Raw genomic sequence first — 27,939 nt, forward strand, 5'->3', positions numbered from 1 at the left:
AAATTTTAAAACATATAATACCTGACTATTTAGTTAGAGGTACTGACCTCTTTTCCCTTAGATTGTCAAATAAAAGAAATGGCAACAGTCAACACAATAGTAGCTATCTGGTATGAATGCTCTACCTTGAGCTATAAATATATAGGTCATATAATAGAGTTGCTTCTTATTGGTCATGTTGCATAATAATGTTGTGTCTGATTGGTTAATTCTTGGTACCAGAAATCCTTATATACAAGTATAGGCACCTGATTTTTTAAAAAAGTTACTTTGGAGGAAAAAGGGTAGATAATTACTATTATTATTATTTTTTGTAAATCAAAATTATACCTGTTTTTTTTTTTTTTGTCAGATCAGCAAGATATGTATTTTTTTGGTATGCTGCAGAATTTTAGTAGTTTATGTGTACCATGAGATGAAAAGGGTTGAAAATCGCTGTTCTAAAATTTACTTTTGTGTGGTTCTTATTTTTCTTATTTTTGAAGTAATTTTTGTAAGAATTTATGCAACTATTTGAATGATTTTTCTCATTAAATATCTCAATTTATAATATAAGTTGGGGCAACCTAATGAAATTATATTTTGTCTTAATATATAGTGTTAAATTTTATAATTTAATAACTACTTTTGAATGAAAATACACCTTTTCTTTCTTCTTAGGCTTGAAAAGGAATACACTACAATAAAAACTAAAGAAATGGAAGAGCAAGTTGAAATTAAAGTAAGCATCTCAAGGACTTTTAAAAGTGCAGAACGTACATTGATGGAAGTCAGTTATTTGGCAGTAGATGTTAGGTTATGTTAATATATTTGTTTCCTACTTATAGTACATTTAGCAATGATGTTTGTATTTATTTATTGATAAATTTATTTGCTGTCCCACTAATTGTAGCTAAAAATAGATGTTTCAAAAACCAGAATAATGTGACCAGGGTGGTTTTCATTCTAGTGTAAAAGAGAGCAGCTCTTCCCTTTTACTAGATATGTTGGTGGGTCATCAGGAGAAAATACTTCTATGGGTAAGATAATTATTCCATTTAAGGATATTTTAAATGTTGCAGAGATGATAATCCACAGCATGCAGACACTAACAGCACTATAGCCTAAGGTAGACCAAATAGAGCAAATCATGGCACTAGAACTAATTATGGCTGCTTTAGAAATCCAGGAAGCTTTGGCTAATTCAATTTTTTCATCACTAATCAAATGTTATACTTTTGAACTACTCTCCAGAGAAACAGGTAGATTTTCAATTTAAAGAACATACAGATTTCTGTATGTACCTTAAAATTCTTATTTGTACCCCCTGTAAGGCCAGAAATTTTTAGGTTGAGGATCTTTGTCATTGTTTGTGCTGGGAGTTAAGGCAAGTTTTATTGGCTTTTATGCTGATACATTAGGATAGGGATGATTAGTAGGAGGATGAATTAGTGCAACCTGCCCCCGCCCCCTCAAAGAAACAAGATAAAACAGTATTTCTTGAGTTCTTGAGTGATTCCACTTTTAAAAAAACCCTCTGTGTTTGGATGTGTCTGTCTGATTTTTTTATTTGGACCTGGCAGGGCATTTTATGACTACCTTATTCACAGTTAATCAACCATGTATCAGTTCAGCCTTGCTATAGTACCACTGTATTACTCACACCCTACATGTCCTTTTTACAAAGGAATGGGTTCTTTTAGTATTCCTTCTTGCGTGATCCTCCTCAAAAAGCCCCCCTGGGAGACAATCTCCCCTATTTTTCTATGTGACCACTCTTATCAACTTTGACTCCCTTCTCTAGATGGTTTATTTCCATTTTGCCCCCATATTCTTATTAATTGGAAATAGATACTTCTACATGTTTAAGACAGAGAAAGAGACAGAAAAGATCCCTGTGGATGTTTTTCCCCTCCCTTTTAAAATTCTATCATCCAACTGCTACTCTACCATTTGCTTTTCTTTTAGGTACCATGAGTAAGGGTAAAATTAATTATACCCTCTACTTCAACCTACTGAAAGTAAAAAGTACGTCATCCTGATGAGTGGGGAGAGAGTATGGGTTATCGCATACCAGGAATATTCGGAACTGCAAATCAAGAATCTGAGGATGGGGAAGCCATCCTGTTCATTTCATCATGCTATGTTATTGTGTGAAACAATAATCTCAGGTCTATGAACAATTCTTGCTCTTGAAGAAATTTTTTCTAAAATTAAGTCCCATAAATGTAGGAATAACAAAAGACCTTTTCAAAAAAATAACTGCAGATGTTAGCCTATATTTGCAGTTTTTTTCCAAATTTTGTTTTTTGGGGAAGTTATAGTTCAGTTACCTCACAAAATACTTTTGCTTGCCAGCTCCATGTGTCTTAGGCAAAAACAGATGGCATAAAGTTATTTATTAGAAGAGAATCTGGGAAAAAAAAAGAAAGTTAAAAATATTAGTGGGACATATCAGGTAAATAAAGTATGCTGATCTCAAAGGTAGTCTGTTCCTTTTATAAAATCTTGTTTACACAGAGTTCTTTCTTACTCTTATACCATATCCATCTCTTTTTTCACTCATGTTCTCCTAACCCCCCCGCCCCCCACCACCAAAAGACAAAGCCAAACAATTTTTGTGTGACTGAACTTTTTTCACTTAAAATTTGGTATGTCTGGTTTTGACTTGGACCTGGCAACTTATCTCAGTCATAATCAGATGACCACCTTGTTTATTGGATCAGTCATGATCAAATGATCACCTTATTTACAGTTAATTAGCCATGTATTATATGAGCCTTTCTGTAAAATGAGATATGCCACTTTCTTATTCTCTTCCCTTCTCCTTGAGGTTCCTTTTACGAGGGAATGAATTCTGTTAAACTAGTACTTTCTTATCTTGGTTCTCCTCAAAAGCCTTCAGGGACATAGTCTTATATTGTTCTCTACACAAGCACATAGTATGATCATCAAATTATTTGATACTTTAATATGGAAGCAAAACTTCAGCCTTTGATATTATGCAGTATTTTTAAGGTTTCCACTCTCTTTACTTTAATTAAAATTCTAAGACCTTTAGGTTGGTGACCTTTTATTCTAAGAATTATATCTGTTGGTCACCTACCTGGTCAAGATGTGATTTTTAAGTATTTTTACCCATTCTCTATATATGAAAATATTTATAATAATGCTTTCATATGGAGAATCTCACATTTTACTGTGTGAGATTTTTTGTTAATGGAAACATCGTTATCATTATCTTTTTCCAATCTATTGATGTTTCACCTGAAAGGAAGGAGGTACAAAATGTTAAAATTCTAGCTTATATTAGGGTAACCCACAAATCTTTAAAAATGAAGCACCTTGCCAGGCCGTTGTGGCTCAGTGGTTGAGTGTCAACCCATGAACCAGGAGATCATGGTTCGATTCCCTGTCAGGGCACATGCCTGGGTAGTGGGCTTGATTCCCAATAGGGGGCATGTAGGAGGCAGCCATCAATGATTCTCTCATCGATATTTCTAACCCTTTCTCTTTCCTCTCTCTGAAATCAATAAAGAAAAAAAGAAAAATCTTTGTCTTCTACTTTACCTAAGATAAACATGAACTCTAATATCTATATTTACATTTCTTTGCAAATGGGAGGTATTAGAAATCCTGACTTATTTTTAGTCAGAAATTAACATTTTTTAAATTTCAAAAATTAAGAAATATTCCATATATGTTGAAAAACAGAGAATATTATAAAAACACTTGTGTATCTGCTGCCTAACATAAAAAAAAGAAGTCATGACAAATATCTAAGTCATTCAGCAATTATTTTCAGCAATGTGAGGTATTAGTATTGACAATCACATTCATTCAACATTTAATATATGATAGGTCATCTACATGTATTATCTCCATTCATTCTTAGAATAGTATTTTGAAAGGTTTCTTATTCCCATCTTTTCACGAAGAAGCTAAGCACCAGAGAGCTCATAATATGCTAGTGGTCACATTGCTGAAAAATGGTGAAAGTCAAGGATTTGAACTCTGATTTGGTTTTTTAAGGCCCATTTAAGTTCTTCAGTGTATACACTGTGATGCTTTCCAAGAAAGATTTTAATGTGCAGGTAATGTAAGAAGGATTTGGATGCTCATTTTATGAACTTTTTATTAAAAAACTAATGTCTGAATAATAATATCTAGTGGGGGTGCAATAGCATAATTTATTTAATGTCATTCATTCAACAGATATTTATAGTGCCATCTTACATGTCCAAGCTCTGTTCTAGACACTTGAGATGTGTTTATGAAACAAACCAATTCCTGCCCTTATGGAGTTTACATTTTAGTACAGAAATCAGACAGTAAACAGAAAAGCAAAATGTATAGTATTTTAGATGATGATAAGTGTTAAATAGGAGAACAAAATACCTTAAGGTACGATAAACAAAATAGTAGTGTTTAAATTGAAAACTGGGAGAAATTTAAAGGTAAAGTGGACAGATTGAATGTGGAGATATGAGAGGGACAGGAATCAAGCATTTTGGCCTGAGCAATTAGAAAAATGGAGTTCCTATTACCTGAGATGGTGAAGACTGTAGGAGAATCTGGTTTGGGGAGAAATACCAGGAGCTTAATTTTGCATATTTTAAAAGTATGAGATGCCTAGGAGATGTTTGAGTAGCTCCTTGAATATTCAGAGTTAGAATGGAGAGGACAAGCTCAATCTATATATATAAAAGCCTAATATGCTAAGTGTCCGACCGAGTAGTCAACTGACCGGTCACTATGATGTGCACTGACCACCAGGGGGCAGATGCTCCGACTGGTAGGTTAGCTTGCTGCTGGGGTCTGGCCAGTTGGGACTGGGCGAGATGGGGCCAGACATGCCCTGGAGCCCTCTCACGGTCCCTGCCCCTTTTAGGCCCGATTGCCCCGATTGGAACTGGGCGAGATGGCCCTGATCGGCCCCGATCTGTGGCCAGGCGGAGGGACCCCACTGTGCATGAATTTTGTGCACTGGACCTCTAGTATAAATGTAAATTTGGCAGTTAATTACATGATAATGCCATGAGAGTGAATGAGATTACTTGGGGAATCTATCACTAAGCAAAGGTTATACTTTTTAACTACTTTCTAGAGAAACAGGTAGATTTTCAATTTAAAGGGAATATACACACACATACATACACACACACACACACACACACATATACATACACACTTAAAATTTGTATTTTGCCCAGCTGATGTGGCTCAGTGGTGAGTGTCTACCTATGAACCATGGGGTCATGGTTTAATTTCCAGTCAGGGCATAGGCCCAGGTTGTGGGCTCAATCCCCAGTGGGGGGGCGTGCAGGAGGCAGCCAATCAATGGTTCTCTCTCATCATTGATGTTTCTATCTCTCCCTCTCTCTTACTCTCTGAAATCAATAAAAAAATATTTTTTAAAAATTTGTATTTGTACCCTGGGTAAGGCCAGAAATTCTTAAGTAGATAAAATAGAGAAGAGAGTTCAAGAATTGAGCCTTAGAGTAAGCCAACATTTAAAATTAGGAAGATGAGGCTAAAGCAGCAAAACAGAACTCCATGGAGATATAGTATCTAGAAGCCAAAAGAGTAGAAGGTAGTTATGTTGAGTTTTTTGTATTTTTTTAATGCACAAATAAACACATTTTTTATTAAGCACATTATTATGGTGATAGTAGGAAAAATTGATGATGTATGAATGACAAGATAATTGCTGGAGTTTGGAGGGTATGGGTAGGAGACCTAACTTGGTTTATTAATATGGATACTTAATCCACAATAACAGGAGAGAAAGCAAATGTATGCATAAAAACACAGGTAAAATGTAGGATGTGGTTGTAGGAGTTTGTGAATTCTCTTCTGACTGCTATAATATTTTCAGACGAGATCGGGCGCGTTCAGGGTGGTATGGCCGTAGACTGCTATAATATTTTCAGTGAAATACTAAGCAAGATTATCAAATGATAGTTGGTTAGAGAGTTGCTGTCTTTGAAGAAAGAGGAGTAAGTATGAAATAGGAGTAAGCGAGTGGGAGAAGGCATGGACTAAGTAAATACATATTTATTGCTGAGATACATTAAGAGTCCAAATGAATTTAGTGATTGTTAATTTTAAATAAGCAACATGTTTATGTTCTCTTTGGTCATATTTTCCAGCATAGATGCAAACACAGAGTTGTCAGTATGTTGACCCAGAGTAGAGGTTTCATCAGACAAGTCTACTAACTACTAAGCAAGAGATAGGGAAGGGAGGATAAAAGCAAGGGAAAGTCTACAATGATGGGAAATTAAACTTTGGAAAGAGGGAAGAGAGGACATCAGTGAGTGAGGAATGATGAAAAGTTGATGGGATCACGGGATTCTTCTTATGAGAAGGATGATTGTTGAACTTGGGTTATGTCAAAATAAGTATGTTGGAAAGAATAGATTACTGATTGAAGAGTAGGTTCTTTGAAACCAAGATTTTCCTATTTTGGGATGTTTCTCACTTTTTTCATTATTTATATCCTATATAATAAAGAGGTAATATGCAAATTGACCATCACTCCAACACACAAGATGGCCTCCCCCCATGTGGACACAAGATGGCCCGCAGGGGAGGGCAGTTAGGGGCTTCCAGGCTGGCAAGGGGGGGACGTTAGGGGTGACCGGGCCAGCAGGGGAGGGCAGTTGGGGGCGACCAGGCCTGCAGGGGAGGACAGTTAGAGGCGACCAGGCCTGCAGGGGAGGGCAGTTAGGGGCAATCTGGCCCGCAGGGGAGCAGTTAGCCGTCGATCGGGCTGGCAGGGGAGTGGTTAGGGGTGATCAGGCTGGCTGGCAGGCAGAAGCAGTTAGGGGCAATCAGGCAGGCAGACAGGCGAGCAGTTGGGAGCCAGCAGTCCTGGATTATGAGAGGGATGTCCGACTGCCGGTGGGATCGGGCCTAAACGGGCAGTTGGACATCCCTCGAGGTGTCCCAGATTGGAGAGGGTGCAGGCTAGGCTGAGGGACACCCCCCCCCCTGCACAAATTTCATGCACTGGGCCTCTAGTATGCTTATAGTTAGCATGTTGCATATAAAGTTTTTTTGGTACCTTGAATTTCCATAGCCAGTTGTAAAAAGTAGAATTATAGGATGTTAATATTTTTAAGATGTTTGATTTGTACTACGTGAATTTCCTCAAAAATATTTCCAGAATATATCCTTCTTAGCAGTGAGTTTCCATTTCACTAATATGTTGCCAACATTAGGTATTTCATTCTTGCTCTCACTCTCAAATCTGATTTTTTTTTCTAATTTGGTAGGTCAAAAGCCTTTTTGTAAAATGTTTTTTTTTTAAGTGTACATGTCTATTGAGATTTCTCTTTGTGTTTTTTACTTAAAAGTTAGAAAACACTCTTAATTAGTTTCAGAAAATGTGATTAAAAAGAAAGATGCTCAAAAATTTGTGAGAAATCAGACATTTTAGTCGTTAACTTTCCTATGTATTAGCAACAAACATTTCAAAAATATCTTCAAAGAAGTTTCATGTAAAGTAAAAATAAAAGCATATCTAGGACTAACTTAAATGAAAAATAGGATAGAACCTAAGAAATAAACTCTGAAAAACTTTGCATACAGTTGTTTTAAAAAAGATGAATAAAAGATAGACAAAAATAACTACAAGTTGTATAAACACATTAATTTCCCCACAAAATACACATTAACAAGCCCAGTCAAATTTAATTCCTTGCAATATTCCAGAGAAGTAAAAAATCTAAAGAATAATTGTAAAAGATGAAATAAAAAATATTCATGCCTAACTTGAAAAAATGAGCAACGCTCATCACTAACCAAGTGTTTTATATATATGTTAAGCACTATGCTATCTTATTTAATTCTTCCAGTATTGTAGGGGTTATTACTCTAATTTTCTAGATGAGGAAATGGAGAGTCTTAAGACAATAAATGGCATGCACAGGTGTTAATTGTAGAGTGAGAATTTGAATCTAACTCTGCCTAACTTCAAAACCTAGTCTCTTTACTAATTTAGTACACTAATAGTTGAGGTTTGGGGGACCAAAATACTGTGATAACTAATCCAAAAAAAGACAAACTCCCGAAATTTAATAGGTAATCCTGAAGTAGTCTTTTTTTTTTTTTTTCTGAAGTAGTCTTTACTAATTTATAAAGTCTATTATAGTTATCAGTTCATGTTGAAGTGGATATCACACAAATGAAGAATTGCTGATTTACTTAAAAAGTGGTATTAAGACATTTCGTTAGATCGTTGGTGGAAAATATTAAATTTTTATTTATAGCAGAATTTCAGAAGATTTAAAGGGGATGGGAAAAGAAATCCAGGTGAATGTTTTTAAAATTTTTATTATTTTAACATTATTGTAACATTAACTTTATTCACTCAACTGTGGTTGAACTTCTAAATCTTTTAGGATAAACAAAATGTTATAATTTTATGTTGATGAACATTTTGAGAATCACATTTGTTGTTTTGGCTTCCCAGACTTTAACAGCATTTAATTATTGCTTATTTGTGTAGACCTGCCTTGCTATTTTGTAGTCTGAGATCACAGTTCTCAAATAATCTGAATATGTTTTAGTAAATAGAAGAAGAAATTCAATTTGCATAGTATCTTTGTAATAACTCTTTAAGATTTATTTTTTAAAATCTTTATTGTTGAAAGTATTACATATGTCCCCTTTTTTTCTCCCATTGACCCCCTCATAGCCCATCCCGTTCCCCACCCCAGGCCTCCACCACCTTACTGTCTGTGTCCATGGTTATGCATACATCCATACAAGTTTTTTGGTTGATCTGTCCCCCCTCCCCCCACCTTCCCTCTGAGATTCAACAGTCTGTTCCAGGCTACTGTGTCCCTGGATCTAATTTGTTCAACAGTTTAATTTGTTCATTAGATTCCACATATGCATAAGATGATGTGATACTTGTCTTTCTCTGACTGGCTTATTTTGCTTAGCATAATACTCTCCAGGTCCTCCATGCTGTCTCAAAGGGTAAGAGATCCTTATTTTTTACTGCTGCATAGTAATCCTTGGTATAAATGTACCACAGCTTTTTTTTTTTAATCATCACCTGAGGATATTTTTCCATTGATTTTTAGAGAGAGTTGAAGACAGCAGGAAAGACAGAGAGAAACATCGATGTGAGAGAGACACATTGATTGGTTGCCTTCTGCATGTACCCTGACCAGGGCCCGGGTGGGGAAGAGCCTGCAACCGCAATATGTGCCCTTGACCGGAATCGTAACCGGGACCCTTCGCTTCACAGGCCGATGCTCTATCCACCAAGCCAAACTGGCCAGGGCTACCACAGCTTTTTTATCCACTCATCTACTGATGTGCACTTGGGCTGTTTCCAGATGTTAGTTATTGTAAATTGTGCTGCTATGAACATAGGGGTGCATACATTCTTTCTGATTGGTGTTTTGGGCTTCTTACGATATACTTCTAGAAGTGGGATCACTGGGTTGAATGGCAGTTCCATATTTAATTTTTTGAGGAAACACCATTCTGTTTTCCATAGTGGCTGTACCAGTCTGCATTTCCACCAGCAGTGTACTAGAATACCCTTTTCTCCACATCTTGCTAGCACTTGTCATTTGTTGATTTATTGATGACTAGAGGCCCAATTCATAAAGATTTGCGCAAGAACGGACCTTCCTTCCCCTGGCTGCCGGCACCGCCTTTGCTCTGGCCAGAGCTGCCTTTTCGCTCCAGCCCAGAGCCACCTTTCTGCCTTCGTACGCTGCCCAGAGGCCCGGAGCAGCTGGGGCAGTGCGGAATGCCTGCATCGTCCATGGCGACGATGCAAGCATTTCATCCCGCCCCCAGCCGCTTGGTGCCGGCATATGCAAATTAACCTGCCATCTTTGTTGGGTTAATTTGCATACTCATTCCTGATTGGGTGGTGGGCGTTGTGAAGGTATGGTCAATTTGCATCTTACTCTTTTATTAGTGTAGATAGCCATTCTGACAGTTGTGAGGTGATACTTCATTGTCATTTTGATTTGCATCTCTCTGATGATCAGTGACTTTGAGCACTTTTTTCATTTATTTCTTGGTCATCTATATGTCCTCTTCTGCGAAGTGTCTATTTATGTCCTTTGCCCATTTTTAAATTGGATTGTTTGTCTTCCTTTGTTAAGTTGTATGAGTTCCTTATATATTTTGTATATTAACCCTTTATCAGATGTATCATTGCCAAATATGTTCTCCCATACAGTGGGGTGGGTTCCCTTTTTATTTTGTTGATGGTTTCTTTTGCTGTGCAGAAGTTTTTCATTTTGATGTAGTACCATTTGTTTATTTTCTCCTAAGTTTCCTTTGGCCTAGGAGATGTACCCAAAACATGTTGCTACGAGAGATGTCTTGAGATTTTGCTGCCTATAGTTTCTTATAGAATTTTTATGGTTTCATGACTTACATTTAAGTCTTTTGTCCATTTTGATTTTATTCTTATATATGGTATAAGTTGGTGGCCTAGTTTCATTTTTTGCATGTACCTATACCGTTTATTGAAGAGATTGTCTTTACTACATTGTATACTCTTACCTCCTTGTCAAATATTAATTGAGCATAATGGCTTAGATCGATTTCTGGGATTCTGTTCCATTGATCTATATGCTGTTCTTGTGCCAGTACCAGGCTATTTTGACTGCAGTGGGTTTGTAGTATAACTTGATATCTGGTATTGTGATCCCTCCAACTGTGTTCTTTTTCAAGATTGCTGTGGCTATTTGGGGTCTTTTTTGGTTCCATATAAATTTTTGGAGTATGTGTTCTAGATCTGTGAAATGCTGTTGGTAATTTAATAGGGATTGCATTGAATCTATAGATTGCTTTGGGTAGTATGGACATTTTAATGGTGTTAATTCTACCAATTCATGAACAGAGTATATTCTTCCACTTGTTTATATCTTCCTCTATCTCTTTTTTCAATGTCATGCAGTTTTCCGAGTACAAGTCTTTTGCCTCCTTGGTTAAGTTTATCCCTAGGTATCTTAATTTTTTTGTTGCTATGGTAAATGGGATTGTTTGGTTAGTTTCTCTTTCTGATAATTCATTGTTGGTATATAAAAATGCCATCGATTTCTAGGTGTTAATTTTGTATCCTTCTGCATTGTCAAATTCTTTTATTAAATTTAGTAGTTTCTTGGTGGCGTCTTTAGGATTTTCTTTGTACAATATCATGTCATATCTGAATAATGAGTTTTACTTCTTCCTTTCCAATTTGTATGCTTTTTATTTCGTCTTCTTGTCTGGTTGCTGTGGTTAGGACTTCCAGTACTATGTTGAATAAGAGTTGTGAAAGTGGACATGCCTGTCTCGTTCCTATTTTTAGGGGAAATGGTTTTAGTTTTTGCCCATTGAGTATTATGTTGGCTGTAGGTTTGTCAAATATGGCCTTTATTATGTTGAGGTATGCTCCCTCTAGTCCCACTTTGCTGAGAGTTTTTATAAAAAATGGATGTTGGATTTTGTTCAATGCTTTTTCTTTGTCAATTGATATGATAATGTACTTTTTGTCTTTCAATTTGTTTATGTGATGTATCACGTTTATTGATTTGCAAATATTGTACCAACTTGCATCCCTGGAATAAATCCCAGTTGGTCATGGTGTATGATCTTTACAGTATATTGCAGGATCCGATTTGCTAATATTTTGTTGAGCATTTTAGCATCTATGTTCATCAGGGATATTGGCCTGTAATTCTCTTTCTTCGTAGTGTCTTTATCTAGTTTTGGAATTAGGATATTGCTGGCCTCATAAAAAGAGCTTGGAAATGTTCCTTCCTCTTGGATTTTTTAGAATAGTTTGAGGAGGATAGTTGTTAGTTCTTTGAATGTTTGGTAAAACTCCCCTGTGAAGCTGTCTGGACCAGGGCTTTTGTTTGCTCTGAGTTTATTTTATTTTATTTTTTTATTACTGCTTCAATTTCATCAGTTGTTATTGGCCTATTCAGGTTTTCTGATTATTCTTATTCTGTTTTAGAAGGTTATATTTTTTAGGTTAAGATTTATTTGTTCTAATTTGTAGTCTATAAGATACAATAATTCATAGGAAAATTTTTTTTCTTGATCTGAGACTTTATGTTAAATTTTTGTATTTACTGACAAAATATTAGATTGAATTGACAGAAGAAATTTCTGAGGAAGGCATTTTTTAGCAGGAATTTAGAGGAAGAGCAGGGTTGGAAGATGGCTGGATTGAGTTGTGGAGTAAATTGATACAAAAAGGTAAGAGGAGTTTTGAGATTAGAGTGATGACAAAATGGAGGGATAACAGTGGATTCTAAAATGAAGGGGTAATTTATATAGGGGATTAGTATGAAATTATATTGGTCGATATGTGCAAAAATATATTTTTTTAACATAGAGTGTTTTAGATTTAATACTTTATGGCAGTAACTTGACAGGGTGGGGAGTCAGGCATTGAACAATTAGGTGAAAATTTTTAAAAATCTGGTTTTACTTTTTGAACTATGAGAAAGGTGCTAATAATTCAAGCTTTTAATGTTCTTACATTTGAAACACCTCATGATGGAAAACATCTCATTCTTTATCTTTTCAGAATGTAAGGAATTCTACAACTTGGCATATATATATATGCATTATAAATTGAGACTGGTCTAGTTAAAAACAGTTTAATACTTAATCTATGAGCATGCATTTTGCAGATTTCTTATTTTTTAAAAATTTGATAGACATTTGAATATTGTTCATGTAGATAGGCTTTGTAGGAGATAAATGAGTTAGAATCATTTCTATCTAATGCATATGTTAAGACATAAGAAAATACAGCATTGGTTAAGAGTCATTATGACAGGTACAGAAAAGAAAGGGCTTATTTTTGTATGTACTGTAGAATATGTTTAAAATTCAACCACAGTTGAAATGATAAAGGTGGTCATTTTCTTTGCAATGTATTTCTTACTCTGAGTCTTTAAGAATTTGACAGATAACCATTCCTTAGATTCTTTTCTTATTTATAAAATGTGATATATTTTTAAGGACTATGATTTAGGTATTTTTTCCCCTCTCAGGAATGCTTGCAACCAAACCATTTTTTGTTTGTTTGTTTGTATTTTTCTTTCTTTTTTTTCAGAGGTTACGCACAGAAAATAGGCTTTTAAAACAGCGCATTGAAACATTAGAAAAAGTAAGTAAATGACTACTTATGTAAGCTTCTGTTAAATACACAGTTTTCCCCGCTGTCTATTTTATATAAAGAAATCTAGCTTATATGTCTCCTAAGTTGTGGTATTAACTGCTTAGCTTGCCTAGCTTACTACTTAATTAACTAACTTGTCATTAGTAAAAATTGACCATTACTAGCTCTTAAACTTTAAAGTTTTAAGTAAGATATAGTAACATTTTGTTTTCTTTACATATAATCTCTAAAATGTATGTTATTTTGATGTAACTTAATTTAAAATCTGTTATTTATAGTATTTTCAAATATTGCCCTGACTTTCTAGCCATATATTAAATGTGGCAATGACTCATGTAAGGCCTAGCTAGGATTGCTTTAAGTTTAGTCAAAATGACTGACTGATTTCTTATTTAAAAATTCACCATGATTTTCAACACTGGGGAATTGTGCTTAAACTTTTGGTTCTTAAAATTATTTTGATACCACTTGTTACCTATTTCTCTTTGTTTCATGTAAAATAACTGGGCAAATGTGGACATATTGCATTCTTTCTTATTTTATGCTTTTGATATAATGTCTTTTGTAGTCTTCTTTCTGATGCTGTAAGAATGTATTGAATAAGAAAAGTATAGTGTAAGAGTTTTGGTTTATTTTAAGAAAAATATCTGAATTTATAAAGTCTTTGATATTTTGGGGGTTTTATGTTTGATTAAAGGTGAGAGAAAGTAAACTTAAAAGTACTCTTTATGATATTGCCAATTATCTTTAAATCTTCCCTGATAATCTATGGATCAATATTCAAGAAAGCAATAAATAAAAAATGGATAGTTTGCATTTTTGTCTTTTGTTTGAAAGTATTAATGGTTTTATATTAAATAGTGCTGCACAAGGACTAGGATGCTAATTACATGCCTATTTTCGTTGTATGACAATTGCAGGTTCACTATATTAAGTCAAAAGTAGTTTTTCTATATTTTCTTCATCTTATTAGAGTTGCTTTGATGACAATTCTACTTTTTTGGTGATTCTGCAAAAAGATTGACCTTAGTTTTTTTTTTTTAATTATATACTTTTTTTTTCAATAAATACTCAGTTTATAGTAAAATATATATCATCTTAGTGGTCTTTTATCTTTGGAGTGAGATATTTTCACAGAGAAAGCATTTCTATTTTATTGAACCTTCACAATGATAAAGGTGCTGTTAGAAAGAGTTAAGCTTGGATTTTGATTCTAAAAACTAAGTACCTTTTTTATTGACTTAGATGGCCTACGTGTCCACTTAGAATTCTGTAAATACATATTTATCAAATTCTGCAACCAAAAAGTTTAATCAGTTATTGCTAGGGTGTATTACCTTGAGCTCATTTATTTCATTTGTGATATTTTTCTTGCTTTGCGTCTTTGGAAGTTGGGGTTGCACAAACTGCTGTCACACTTTGTAAGTGGAATTACTTACTCAAATTCCTTCTCCCTTTCATATTAGTGGTTTGACAATGTGACTGACTCTAAAAATAAAGATTTAAAAGTATGCTTTAAAGGGAAGATATTTGCTTGTTCCAAATAATGAAAAACCTCTTGGAATTTGTGTTTAGTCTCTTCTAGTACATACTTTCTGCAGCCTGTTCTTTAATATATTTTTTAAGGTTTAAGAATAAAAACACATTCAGTAAAAATAGCTTTAAAATCTTCATGTTTATTTTAATTACATGAAAAGTAGGTGGAATTTGGGTATGCTTTGTTTCTTCTTATTCCTAATTTTATCACCTTTATTTTATTTCTTTCTCTTACATTTCTATCTGAATTTTTCCTTTTGTAGGAAAGTGCTTCCTTGGCAGATAGATTGATACAGGTATAGTTTTTTATTTTGTTTTTTTTTAGCATTTTCTCTAACTTCTAAGGAAAGTCTTAAATGTAGAGATTTGTACTTTAATGCATGCAATTTTACATGCATTCCCCCCCGCCCCCCAAATAATATTTTAGGTGGTATATGTGGGTATAAGCTTATTCTTGATAACAGGGTGTTATCTTGGTTTATTAAAATAAACACCTTTTGCACGTTTTAAAGCTAACCTTATTTTAAAGTATTACAAAATGGCAATCAATGGATTCTGTGAAATTAACTACTTATTCATTGACATTTAGTCCTGCATGTACAATTCAATAATATTGCATGAATTGAATTTTTATTGACTGAAACAAGAATTGTTCTTAAGATTGTCAGATGAATTTTTCATTTAGTTCCGCAAAATTTGCTGGAGCAATAATGAGCTGCTGGCTAACAATTGCTTAGGCTCTTCTGTTCTCTGAGGTGATTTTAAAAAAATATGTCAAAGTAAATAACTAAACCTCACAAAGACAGTCTTTCTTGACTCTATCCTAAATTGCTTTATACACACAAAAATTATGTCCTAAGGGACAAGTGACAAGAGCCCAGGAGGCTGAGGAAAACTACCTCATAAAACGGGAACTGGCCACCATCAAACAGCAGAGTGATGAGGCCAGTGCTAAGCTGGAGCAGGCTGAAAATACCATCAGGAAGCTCCAGCACCAGCCGCAATGGGTAAGGAGTCCAGTGGTACTTTTTCTCACCTTTCTCATTTCCTTTCCTTTAAATTCTTTTTAAAAGCACAGCTTCTGTGCTCTTGTTATAATGATTTTCTATTTCAATTAAATTCTGAGTCAGTTTTATGTTCTGTAATAGTGTCTTATTGTGACCTAAAGTTTCCTCGTTCTAACATTTTTTTTCTGTCTACACAGTTTTGTTAGTAATAGGTACTATTTTCTTTATGTTTTCAGTCATAGAAAATAAGTGATGTATGTCAGACCTTTTTTTCAAGTTTTATAAATCTGTTTCATAATAGGTATTTTGCCATGGGTAATTTTAAAATCATAACTTCAGCTAGTTTTTGTTAAAGGTGCAGATGAAATACTATCCAATGTAGAATACATGTAATTATCTCATTTAAAGCTTTGATAATGTGGTGATTTATGTCTTATGAAATACTATAGTTTTACCTTCTTATACCAAGACATTAAGTTATGAGTTAAGGTATATGCTTACATTTTTTTCAAAAGTAGAGAAGTTGTCAAAACGAAAAAGAATGAACTTACAAAAATAATGTTAACTAACTTAGAGTACTGAATAGCCACTGATTGTACAGCTATCCTCAGGTGTCTTTTGACACTTAGACATAGTTTTCCATTGGCAAATTCAGACTAGAGTGATCTTAATCAAGAATACGAGAGTTTAAAAGAAAAGTCAGCTGTTAACCTTAGAAAAGATATTTCTTGTTTCAGTTTTCTGTTTTCAAGTAGGAGTTAGATAGTAACAGGGTAGGCAGAGAAAGGTTGTGTTAAACCTGGAACTCTTTACGAATTGGGAAGCAAAAAACATAATTACTTTAAAGTGGACATTACTTTTATTCAGTAAAATTAAGAAACAACATCATATGGGTATAAAATAAGAAAACTAAAAAAAAATTTGACAATTGAAAAAACCCCACATCAATTAATTATCGTCTATTAATATTACTGAAGATGGTTAAGAAATGAATAAGAGAGTGGTAAAGAATACTCAAAAGATAGAACTAAAATATTTTGATCTGTCTTTGTATGAAATGTCAATAATATAAAAGCATAATAATAGAAAAAGCAGAATTGAGAGTAATGTTAGGAGTTAAGCTGAACTGAGTTATCAGTACAATGTGATTTTGTTATAAGGATAGATGAGAATATATTTACATTTAGCATAAGTTATAGTCATATACATTAGAATCATGAATTACTAGTGTTTTTGCTTGTTTTTCAAGTACTGAGACCTCTGGGTAGATATATATAAAAAATATAGCCAAAACCGGTTTGGCTCAGTGGATAGAGCGTCGGCCTGCGGACTGAAAGGTCCCAGGTTCGATTCTGGTCAAGGGCATGTACCTTGGTTGCAGGCACGTCCCCAGTAGGGGGTGTGCAGGAGGCAACTGATCGATGTTTTCCTCTCATCGATGTTTCTAACTCTCTATCCCTCTCCCTTCCTCTCTGTAAAATATCAATAAAATATATTTTAAAAAAATATAGAATTTTGGTTCATAATGAAAAAGTTAAGTGGGCAAAAAAAATTGGCCAGAATAACAAGCTTTTGAAAATTACGTTTAACAAAAATAATCTTTGTGCTTTTTTTTCAAGGACAAGGTAGACCCACAATATAGGGCTAAGATATAACCAGGAGAAAGCAGATCCCCACTTCAATTTTATTTCTATTTGTTTTCTCACTAAGCAGACATTCTCCTTTGGAATAAATTATAAAACAGATAGAATAAAGCAGAGATGCACAAAATAGGTGAAAGTTACAGAGCTTTGGTTAAATTTCTGATTTTATTTTATTTACAATATATGTGAAGTATGTTTCAGAATTGTATAGGATGGAATATTTCAGAAATGCTGCTAATATGTTGATAGTGAATCAGGATTCCAACATATTTAAACAATCTATTCAGAATAAGAAACTGAAATAAAATATTATTTCATAGAAATCAACCTGTAACTTTGCCTTTAAGTTTAAAATTCAAAGCTATATCATAGACCTAGAAATTTTGACAGGAATCAAGACTTAGCCAATAATGTAATATGGCTGCCCTCCCCTCCCCAGTCCCACCCCCTAAATTGCAAGTATGGTCTTCCTAGGAGAATAATGATCCAATTCAGTTCTAAGTAGTAGAACATTTGTAGTGTTGTATTTAGTTTGAATACCAGAACTCATGTGAAATGTTTATAGACTATATTCTGGACAGTATAGGAAAGACTGTGGAAGCCCAGGATATATTTAGATTATACTAAAGAAGATTTTATAAGAACACCATAGGTATAGTCATTTTCAAGTATTTGAGAGGTAATCTTATGTAAAACTAGAGGCCCAGTGCATGAAATTTGTGCACTCGGGGGGTCCCTTAGCCCAGCCTGCGCCCTTTCGCAGTCTGGGAGCCCTCGGGGGATATCCAACAGTCGGACATCCTTAGCGCTGCCGTGGAGGCAGGAGAGACTCCTGCCACCACCGCTGCACTTGCCAGCTGTGAGCCCAACTTCTGGCTAAGCCGTGTTCCCCCTGTGGGAGTGCACTGACCACCAGGGGTTAGCTCCTGTGTGGAGCGTCTGCCCCCTGGTGGTCAGTGCGCATCATAGCGAAAGGTCGTTCCGCTGTCAAGCTGAAACCGGCTCTCCCACATCCCCCAAGGGGTCCCAGATTGCAAGAGCGCCCAGGCCAGGCTGAGGGACCCCACCGGTGCACAATTGGGGCCAGGGAGAGACGTGGGAGGTTGGCCAGCTGGGGAAGGACCGCAGGAGTGTTTTAGGGTGTGTCTGGCCTGTCTCGCACAGTCCTGATCAGCCGGACCCCAGCAGCAAGCTAACCTACCGGTCGGAGTGTCTGCCCCCTGGTGGTCAGTGCACACGTCATGGCAAGTCATTGAGTGGCCTTAGCATATCATTAGCATATTATGCTTTGATTGGTTGAATGGCCAACTGGACAACTGTAACTTAGCGTATTAGGGTTTTATTATATAGAACTAGAGGCCCGATGTACGAAATTCGTGCAAGGGGCTCGGCCCTCACAACCCGGCTGCCTTGGCCAGCCCTCGCAGCCCCTCGCAGCCCCTCGCAGCCCTTGCAGCCCTGGCTTCATCCGAAGGTCATCTGGACGATCGTTCGGCTGTTTGGTCTAATTAGCATATTAGCTCTTTATTATATAGGATTATTTAGCCTTTGTTTGATATTGCTCCAGAGAGCAGAATGTACTTAAGATCCAAGGACACAAAACCTTATTCATTTGAATTTTGACAAATCGAGCAGTTGCTTAGCAAATAGTGAGCATAATACTAATATAAAGTGAACGTCTATTGCTAAAGGTTTTTGACCTTCCAGTATAACTTTATGAATTCTTCAGAACTCAGAATAAGGATTTAAATCTGTATTCCAGCAGTAAGTATTGAATTACCAGTATGATCACCACCACCACCTTCTACTGGCAATACAGATGCTCTTCTACTTATAATGTAATTATGTCCCATAAAGCCATAAGTTGAAAATATTGTTAAGTCAAAAATGCATTTAATACACCTAACCTAATGAATGTCATAGCCTAGCCTACCTTAAATGTGCTCAGAACACAATATCCAAATTGGTTGTTTACTGTCATGATCACGTGCCTGACTGGAAGTTGTGGTTCCCAAATCCTTTTTTTTTTTTTAGTTAAAATTCTTTCCATGCCAAGACCATAGCAAATGGACACTAAAGTGTTACTTTTTTGACCCAGATCTTTATATAACACTTCTCTTTCCCGTTTTCTACAAATATAAGTAGCAACCAAAATACATAGTTACAAGAAAGAAAACAATCTGACTATTCTGTACTTATTGTCAAGATATAAGGTTTAGTTTGTGTAAACACTTTGTATTTTGCTCAATTCTACTTGACTCTGATGTGACAATTTGATAATAGAGCCATGTGTTCAGTTATTCACTAGAAAAATAATGTACAAAGTATTGTCCTACTTCCTGAGGGTGTAATAGTAAACAAGAAAAAGAAGGTCTGGTATTACATGAAGTGTATGCTCTAGTTGAGGAGAAATATATTAAATAAATAAAATTTTAGGTGATGTAAGGACATTATCCAGAAAATAAAAAGTCAGGCTATAGAATGGTAGAAAATATTTGCAAATCATGTATTTGATGTGGATTTAGCATGCAGAATATATAAAGAACTTTTAAAACTCAACAAAAAGACAAACAACCCAATTTTAAAATGAGCAAAGGACTTGAATACACGTATTGCCAAAGAAGATTTACAACTGGACAAGAACATATGAAGACACTCAACATGTTTAGTCTTTAGGGAAATGCATATAAAACCACATGAGGTGCCAATTCACATTCACTAAGATGGCTCTAATAAAAAAAGCTAAACAGAAAATAAGTGTTGGCAAATTGATGGAGAAATTAGAACCCATGTACAAAGTTAGTGGAAATATAAAAAGGTCAGCTGCTGTGGATAACAGTTTTGTGGTTCCTCAAAAAGTTAAACATAGAGTTACCATATAGAATAGAGTTATCTTATAACATAGAATTACCCATAATTCATCCACTAGATATATACCTCAAAGAATAGAAAATTGGTATCCACACAAGTATGTAGCAACACGTTTGTGGAAACATTATTCACAAAAGAGTGGTCACAGACCAAAAGACCATTAATGGAAGAATGGATTAAAAAATTGTGATATATACATATGATGAAATATCATTCAGCCATAAAAAGGAATTAAGTACTGCTATAATATGGATGAACCTCTTGTCAATGTAAGAGCCCAGCCTGAATGGCTCAGTGGTTGAATGTCGACCCATGAACCAGGATGTCAAGGTTCATTCCCGGGTTGCAGGCTCGATCCCCAGTGTGGGGTGTGCAGGATGAAATGTTTCTATCTCTATCCCTTTCCCTTCCTCTCTTTCTAAAATAATAATAATAATAATAATAATAATAATAATAATAAATTAATTAAAACATTTAAAAAAAGAAATGTAAATAGCATAACAACTAATGAGGGTGGTTCTCCACCCCCTAGTAATTGAAGGAGACACAGAATATCTTCTTTGACTCTTAAGGGCATTCAGTTAGAAATTAATAATATATATCTGGAAAATGCCCAAATATTTCCAGGAGTGAAGGATCAAGGTGGTCTGCCTGTAACTGTTGGACACAAAGTATTAATTGCACTGGGAGGGACATTGTAAAAAGATGAAAAAGATATACCATGGAAACACTAAACTAAAGAAAGCTGGAGTTTCTGTATTAATGTCAGACAAAGTAGACTTCAAAACAAGGGATAGTTCCAGGAATAAAGAGGGACATTTTGTGATAGTAATAGGGCCAGTTCACCAAGAAAGCATAACAATCTATAAACAGTTGTATGTGTTTAGGAATATGTCTCCAAACATGTCTGCTCCTAATAGAGAGCATGAAGCTGAACTGATAGAACTGAAAGGTGAAGTGGACAAATCCACAGTTACAGTTGGAGTCTTCAGTACCCCTTTCTCAGTAATTGATGAAACAACTAGGTAGAAAATCAGTATGGGTCATAGAAGACCTAGACAGCATTGTCAGCCAACTTGAGCTGATTGGTATTTATGGAACACTTTATCAGAATACATATTTAGCACAATACGTATTCTTTTTAAGCACACATGGAACATTTACAAAGCTAGAAGATATTCTGGGCCATAAAATAAACTTAAAAATTTTTAAAGTAATTGAAGGAGACACAGAGTATCTTCTTTGACTCTAACAGCATTCAGTTAGAAACTAATAATATATATCTGGAAAATCCCCATATATTTGGAAATTAAACCACATATTTTTACCTGTTGTGAAAGAGAAAATTTCAAAGAAGATTAGAATATATTTTGAATTAAGTGAAAATGAAGACATAACTTTATCAGTATGGTTTAGTGGTTGAGCATCAACTCATGAGCCAGGAAGTCACGGTTCTAATCCCGGTCAGGGCACATGCTTGGGTTTCGGCTTTGATCCCCAGTAGGGAGTGTGCAGGAGGCAGCCGATTGAGGAATTCTCTCATCATTGATGTTTCTGTCTTTTCCTCTCCCTCTCCCTCCTTCTCTCTGAAATCAATCAATAAAAAACATTAAAATGTATGGGATCCCTAAAGCAATACTTAGTAGAAAATTTATAGTATTGAATGCTTATATTAGGAAAGGAAATAAGTTTCAAACCAATCTAAACTTCTACCTTAAAAATCTAGACATATAAGAATAAATTCAACATAAAGCAAGTAGAAGTAGAAATCAATGAAATTAAAATATCACAAAACAAAAGTGGAGAAAATCCTGAAAAACTGGTTCTTTGAAATGATTATTAAAGTTGATAAACCTCTGTCTAGACTGACTAAAAGGAGAAGAAATAACCAGTATCGTGGATGACATTGACTTTTTACAAATGTAGCCAAGTTTTCTTGTCTGATATTCTGCGTGCGTCCTATTCCTTCCTTGTGGTATCATATTTCCTATAAACTAGATTCAGTTAAACACTTTTAACATTTGGATGATAGATAATGTTGTGAACTTTATTTTGATTTAAATCAGAAAGCACATAATATAAGTTGTTCTCGCCGAAACCGGTTTGGCTCAGTGGATAGAGCGTCGGCCTGCGGACTGAAGGGTCCCGGGTTCGATTCCGGTCAGGGGCATGTACCTTGGTTGCGGGCACATCCCCCGTGGCACATCGATCAGCTGGCACATCGATCAGTGCCAGCTGATCGATGTTTCTCTCTCATCGATGTTTCTAGCTCTCTATCCCTCTCCCTTCCTCTCTGTAAAAAATCAATAAAATATATTTAAAAAAAATATATAAGTTGTTCTTACTATTTAGTGATGCTGAGTTTGATTACCATCCTAAGTTTGGTTCCGTTGACTCTTGCCCTTGTAAAGGTATGGTTTCTTTGCAACTATTAAATAATCTGTTGGGAAATATTTTTGTACCAAGTAAATATCTTGTGTTCTATTCACGGACCTTTTACTTAATGGTTTTAGCATTCACTGATTGGCTTTCCAAAATGATGATTTTCATATTTCATTTTTTTCTACACTTACTAGCTAATGCTCCTCTGTAAAGGGACTTTTCTTCCCTCCCACCCCCTTAACATCTCTTCCTATGTTATAATACTGCTTAGCTTTACTTGAGTGACATTTCAAGAAAAAGGCATCTATCTAATAATAGAGTAGTATGCAAATCATCACTCCGCTACACTCACAAGCCACGCCCACCAGCCACGCCCACCATTCAATCTGAGTGAGTATGCAATTAAACTGAAAACATGGTGGCAGCCCCGCCCCCCAGCCTCTCCAGGTCTCTGGGAGTTGGAGATGTCAGGCGCCAGCGCTTGAGGCTGGCTGCAGCCACAGAGACCAAGAAGCCGCCTGCCCCATGATCCCAAGCTGCAGCCAGCCTCAGAAGCCTCAGGTCCGCCTGCCCAACGTCCTGGGGAGACGGAGAAACTGGGCTCCAGCGCCTGAGGCTGGCTGCAGCCACGGAGACCAAGAAGCTGCCCGTCCCATGATCCCAGGCTGCAGCCAGCCTCAGAAGCCTCAGGTCCGCCTGCCCAACACGTCCTGGGGAGACGGAGAAACCGGGCCCCAGCACCTGAGGCTGGCTGCAGCCACGGAGACCAAGAAGCTGCCTGCCCCGTGATCTCAGGCCTCAGCCAGCTGGAGAAGCGGTTCACCCCACGTCCTGGGGGAGACAAGAAACCAGGTGCCAGTGCCTGAGGCTGGCTGCAGCTCGGGAGATGAAGAAGCCGCCTGCCCTGTGATCCCAGGCTGCAGCCAGCAGCAGAAACCTCAGGTCCGCCTGCCCCACCTCCTGGGGGAGACTGAGAAACCCGGCCTCAGAGCCTGAGGCTGGCTGCGACCTGGGAGATGAAGAAGCCGCCTGCCCCGTGATCCCAAGCCGCAGCCAGCTGGAGAAGCCGCCCTCCCCACGTCCTGGGGGAGACAAGAAACCGGGTGCCAGTACCTGAGGGTGGATGCGATCTGGGAGATGAAGAAGCCACTTGCCCTATGATCCCAGGCTACAGCCAGCTGGAGAAGCTGCCCACCCCATGTCCACCCGCCCCACGTCCTGGGAGAGATGGAGAAACCGGCACCAGTACCTGAGGCTGGCTGCAGCCGGGAGATGGAGAAGTCACCCACCCTGCAGTCCTGGGCACCAGTACCTGTGGCTGGCTGTGGCCTGGGAGACAGAGAAGCCACCCACCCTGCGGTCCTGGGCCCCAGTACCTGTGGCTGGCTGTGGCCTGGGAGACACAGAAGCCGCCCACCCTGCGGTCCTGGGCCCCAGTACCTGTGGCTGGCTGTGGCCTGGGAGACAGAGAAGCCGCCCACCCTGCGGTCCTGGGCATCAGTAACTGCGGCTGGCTGTGGCCTGGGAGACAGAGAAGCCGCCCACCCTGCGGTCCTGGGCACCAGCACCTGCGGCTGGCTGTGGCCTGGGAGACAGAGAAGCCGCCCACCCTGCAGTCCTGGGCATCAGCACCTGCGGCTGGCTGTGGCCTGGGAGACAGAGAAGCCACCCACCCTGCGGACCTGGGCACCAGTAACTGTGGCTGGCTGTGGCCTGGGAGACAGAGAAGCCGCTCACCCTGTGGTCCAGGTGCCAGCACCTGCAGCTGGCTACAGCATGGTAGATGGAGAATCCGCCCACCCTGCAGTCCCGGGCACCAGCACCTGTGGCTGGCTGTGGCCTGGGAGACAAAGAAGCCGCCCACCCTGCAGTCCTGGGCACCAGCACTTGCAGCTGCAGCACAGGCGAAGCCCCCTGTCCACCATCCCCTAAGGCTGCAGCCAGCCTGGGCGCCTATGGCTGACCAGAGGGAGAGAAGCCCGGATCCTGGGTGCCTGTGGTCAGCTGGAGGAGGGAATCCTGGGTACCAGGTGTGGGCCAAGGCAGAGGTAGTTAGGGGCAATCAAGCCAGCAGGGGAGCAGTTAGGGACAATCAGGCTGGTAGGCAGAAGCAGTTAGGGGCAATCAGGCAGGCAGGTGAGCGGTTAGGAACCAGCAGTTCTGAATTGTGAGAGGGATGTCCAACTGCTGGTTATCCCATGAGGGGTCCCAGATTGGAGAGGGTGCAGGCCAGGCTGAGGGACACACTCCCCGCTGCCCCCCCCCCCCGTGCACGAATTTCGTGCACCGGGCCTCTAGTTTAATTTATAATATTGGTCAGTTGATGTAAGTCTTTCTAGAGTGATGACTTTATAGTCTTAAGAGTTGTTTTTTTTAATTTTTATTAATTTAAATTTTTAAAAATTGATCTTAGAGAGGAAGGGAGAGGGAGAGAGAGATAGAAACATTAATGGTGAGAGAAAATTACTGATCAGCTACCTCCTGCATGCCCCCTATTGGGGATTAAGCCCGCACTCCTGGCATGTGCCCTGACTGGTCATGGTTCATGGGTTGACACTCAACCACTGAGCCACACCAGCTGGACTACAATCTAAGAGTTTGATAAACTCTTATGCTGTTGATTAATATGCCTATAAATCTGCACAGAGGTTTTATCCCAAAATTAATTTTGACCTTAGTCTAAGATTAAATGTTTTACATCCATTTGTAATCACTTTTTCTTTTCAGCTTAAATAGTAAACGAGAGTCCTCTATAATGGTAATAATTGTTTTAACATTTCTTCAGCATTAAAAAAAAATTCTTGCACTTCAGAGTATATAAGTAACCAGAGATAAACTTCCATCTTAAAGGATGTATATACTTTTTCAGATGTTTGGGAGAAATCATTTAAAAATGATGTACCAATTTTTCAAAAAAATTTCAGTGTGGCAAATATTTAAGTAGTATATCCATATTGCTTGGAAAAAAATTTTTTAAATACTATTTGGATCAAGTAGTAGGAAGGATTACAAACATTATTTGGGGCTCATATGCTGAGGTGCAGAGCAAGATACAACTTTTCATTTAATTTTTGTCTGTTGTAATTTTGTCTTGTGGTGTAGAATCTTATTCTAGACTACTTGCCTTTTGTAATAGTTTTTTCAGATGCTTTAGATGTGACAATAGAGATGTACCATATTTCCACACTATTATAAATTCTACTAGAGGCCCGGTGCATGAAATTTGTGCACGGGTAGGGTCCCTAGGCCTGGCTGGCGATCAGGGCCAATCAGGGCCTTCCTTTCCCGGGCTGCCAGCCGGGGCCTGCCTTCATTCTGTGCTGCCCCCTGGTGGTCAGCGCACGTCATAGCAAGTGGTCGACCTCCCGGTCGGTCGAACTCCCAAGGGGACATTTTGCATATTAGCCTTTTTTTTTTTTATATAGGATGGGTTTTATAGGTTATTTTTGCAACATTCAATTCCCACTCCCCATGTTTAATATAAACTATATAATAGAGAGGTTTTGTTGTTGTTGTTTAAACAAAGAGTTGACTAATTTATTCACTCAATACTGTTTGCTCACCTAGTATGGAAAGCACAGTTTAGTTCTGACTGTACAGTGATAAATCAGTCAAACTATCTCAGGTCAGGTCTTAAACTTAGTTGCTTAATGTATAATTAAATCTAGAGACTATTTGATATATCTATATAGACAATCCTTTTTCCAATTTAGATTTTTGTACTTGGTAATACAAGAAGCCTCTTTAAGTACAAATATTTGCTACTCACTGTATCACTCATATGTCCTTCTAATATTGAATGTGAGGATTCATTCTTTTGTTTTACTCAGGACACAAGCAAGAAAGATTAATAAGGGCTTTCTAGCTTATCTTTTTCCTTGTAACTTTTGCAACACCAGAAAAGCATGTGAGATTGAAAAGCAGAGATTCTACTTATTAAACATTTTTTTCTGTGAATTTCATTAGCATGGGATTGCTGGTATCACAGGAACATTAAGAGATTCATTGACAAAAGTGAATTGGATGTAAATATAGGGAAGTCATTCATTATTTATATACTTTAAGTAAGTGTCCCCTTCAGCCATAATAATTGTGGCAGTTGTCATTTGGTAAAACAAATTGTGTATTTGTCCAGGTTACTAATTTGAATATGAAATATAATCTAAGAATTTCTTATTACAAGAACATTACATGAGCTGTTTAAATTTTTGTAGATGCTCAGTTTTTAAATGTTATAGCATAAATTCTTAGAACAGTACATATAAAAACAATATATCAAGCTCTTTAAAATAGGGTTGGGCAAAAGTAGGTTTACAGTTTTTCATATGGAAAATAATACAAATAATAGTACAAGAATAAACTCTGTGTATCATGTACTCAGAACTGTAAACATACTTTTGCCCCACCTTGTATTATTTCAATCCTTATATGGTTTAAAGGCTAAGAACATAGGTTTAACAGAATTGTTGATTGCTGTTTAACCTTGCTGAGTCTTGTTAACTTATTAGTAAAGTCAGTCATAGGGATGTAATGGGTAGCATAGGAAAAATAGTAATATTGTGATAATTTTGTATGGTTACTGGCCTTAATGTGGTGATCACATTGTAAGATTTGTAAATGTCATATCACTATGTTGTACACCTGAAACTAATACAGTATTATCTATCAACTATACTTTAATAAATAATAAATTAAAAAAAAAGAAGAGGTGAAGGTTAAATGAGAATATAAAGCACTTAGTGTTTGTGTGGCACATAATAAGTACTCACTAGATACTATCTCCTATCATCATCATCATTATAAACTTTAAACCCTGTTTTATAAATAGTACTTTTTTTCTCTTATGGGAAAAACAAACAGGTAGTTTACAGTCCACAGCAGCGTATTTTAACATGGCCACTTTGATGCCAATCCTGCCACTCAGTGGTTGTGTGTCCCTGGACAAGTTACTTAACTTCTCTGTGCTACAGTTTGTCCTGTGTATAAGAGAGCGTTGTAGTGACTTAAGTGTGTTGTACTTTAGAATAATGCCTTGTACGTAGTGAGTGCTCAATCAATGGTGGTTGTTATTAGAATTAGTATTAACATTATTCAATTATTATGATTCTACCAAATTGCTTGGCCAATGGCATAGACTGTTAGTAACAACAACAACAACAAAAACACACACACACACACACACACACACACACAACAAAAATAAAACTTACAAAGAGTTAAAACTGATAAGGTAAAATTTTTAGTAGACTAAACGTTGATAGAAGTATCACAAGTATCACTTTCCTGACAAAACTTAGATCTGCAAAAGTTTCAACAGGGAAAATTCAAAATAGTAGAAAATAATGCCCAAAAA

The 27,939-nt window shown here is 37.0% G+C and overlaps 1 protein-coding gene across 5 annotated transcripts in view; it reads left to right on the forward strand.

Moving 5' to 3' along the window:
* EVI5 (ecotropic viral integration site 5) overlaps window positions 1-27,939 on the forward strand; it is a 185,273-nt gene that overhangs the window by 67,079 nt on the left and 90,255 nt on the right. For 2 of the 5 annotated variants that reach the window (XM_079776024.1, XM_079776025.1), the window contains exons 10-13: window positions 661-721; window positions 13,082-13,135; window positions 14,947-14,979; window positions 15,544-15,690. In XM_079776024.1, the coding sequence (XP_079632150.1) occupies window positions 661-721; window positions 13,082-13,135; window positions 14,947-14,979; window positions 15,544-15,690 (295 nt within the window). The remainder of the gene's footprint in view (window positions 1-660; window positions 722-13,081; window positions 13,136-14,946; window positions 14,980-15,543; window positions 15,691-27,939) is intronic. The other 3 variants (XM_079776026.1, XM_079776027.1, XM_079776028.1) reach the window with 3 other exon arrangements.

Source organism: Cnephaeus nilssonii, assembly GCF_951640355.1.
Source record: "Cnephaeus nilssonii genome assembly, chromosome: 7".
Classification (NCBI taxonomy): Eukaryota; Metazoa; Chordata; class Mammalia; order Chiroptera; family Vespertilionidae; genus Cnephaeus; species Cnephaeus nilssonii.